The 694-nt window shown below is 43.5% G+C and overlaps 1 protein-coding gene across 1 annotated transcript in view; it reads right to left on the bottom strand.

Moving 5' to 3' along the window:
• Positions 1–428: 428 nt before the first annotated feature.
• The window catches only part of LOC106536692 (sorting nexin-24), a gene marked incomplete at its 3' end in the record, with an annotated part of 7,059 nt that continues 6,793 nt past the window's right edge, over positions 429–694 (bottom strand). Inside the window, 1 exon segment of the mRNA XM_014034012.1 lies at positions 429–512. Coding sequence (XP_013889466.1) covers positions 429–512 — 84 coding nt within the window.

Here is a 694-nt window from a genome sequence, read left to right as displayed (position 1 = left end):
TCCATGGAGCTGCCTTCACCAGGAGGAGGTCCATGTTCTGTCCATGGAGCTGCCTTCACCAGGAGGAGGTCCATGTTCTGTTACACTTGCCTGCTTCCCCTTTTAATGCTTCTGGATTCAGCTAGGCCCTAACAACAGAGAGGAGGGTGAAAAGATCTCATGGCAGGTTGTGACAAGAAGAGCTGAAGACTTGAAGCCACCAACAGCTGTGACACTAACTGGTCTGTAAGAACCATTAAAACCCTCTGGAGTTCTGAGGATGTCCTGGTCAGGACAAACTGAGAAATAAAACAGGATGTAATGTAAATAACTGAGGACAGGACATTTCTGTCACCACTTCTCAAATTCTGATTTCAGTCTGTAAAGGTCCAAACATCACAACTTATCTCAGAGGAAACTGTGGTTCTGAGTGGTTCTGATGAACCTACCTTTCTGTGCAGTGTTTGGAACTCACTGGCTCTCCGGAGAACATAATGTTTCCTCTCATTGAACAGGACTTCAACTCTGAAAAACTGCAACAAAAAAACACAAGGACTCATTCAGAATACATTAAAAGTCTCATTTCACCTTACAAGCCCAGAGGAGACCTCCACTCAGGATCAACATCTCCTTATCCTGATGCATCTCAGTAATCCAGGTAAAAATCAAAAATAAAAAAATAGTATAGGTCTTCTGGACGGGTTCTTCTCTAATG

The sequence above is a fragment of the Austrofundulus limnaeus genome, unplaced genomic scaffold, assembly GCF_001266775.1.
Source record: "Austrofundulus limnaeus strain Quisiro unplaced genomic scaffold, Austrofundulus_limnaeus-1.0 Scaffold1935, whole genome shotgun sequence".
Taxonomy (NCBI): Eukaryota; Metazoa; Chordata; class Actinopteri; order Cyprinodontiformes; family Rivulidae; genus Austrofundulus; species Austrofundulus limnaeus.
Note: the sequence above shows the minus strand (reverse complement) of the source record. Positions and strands in the feature narration are given on the sequence as shown.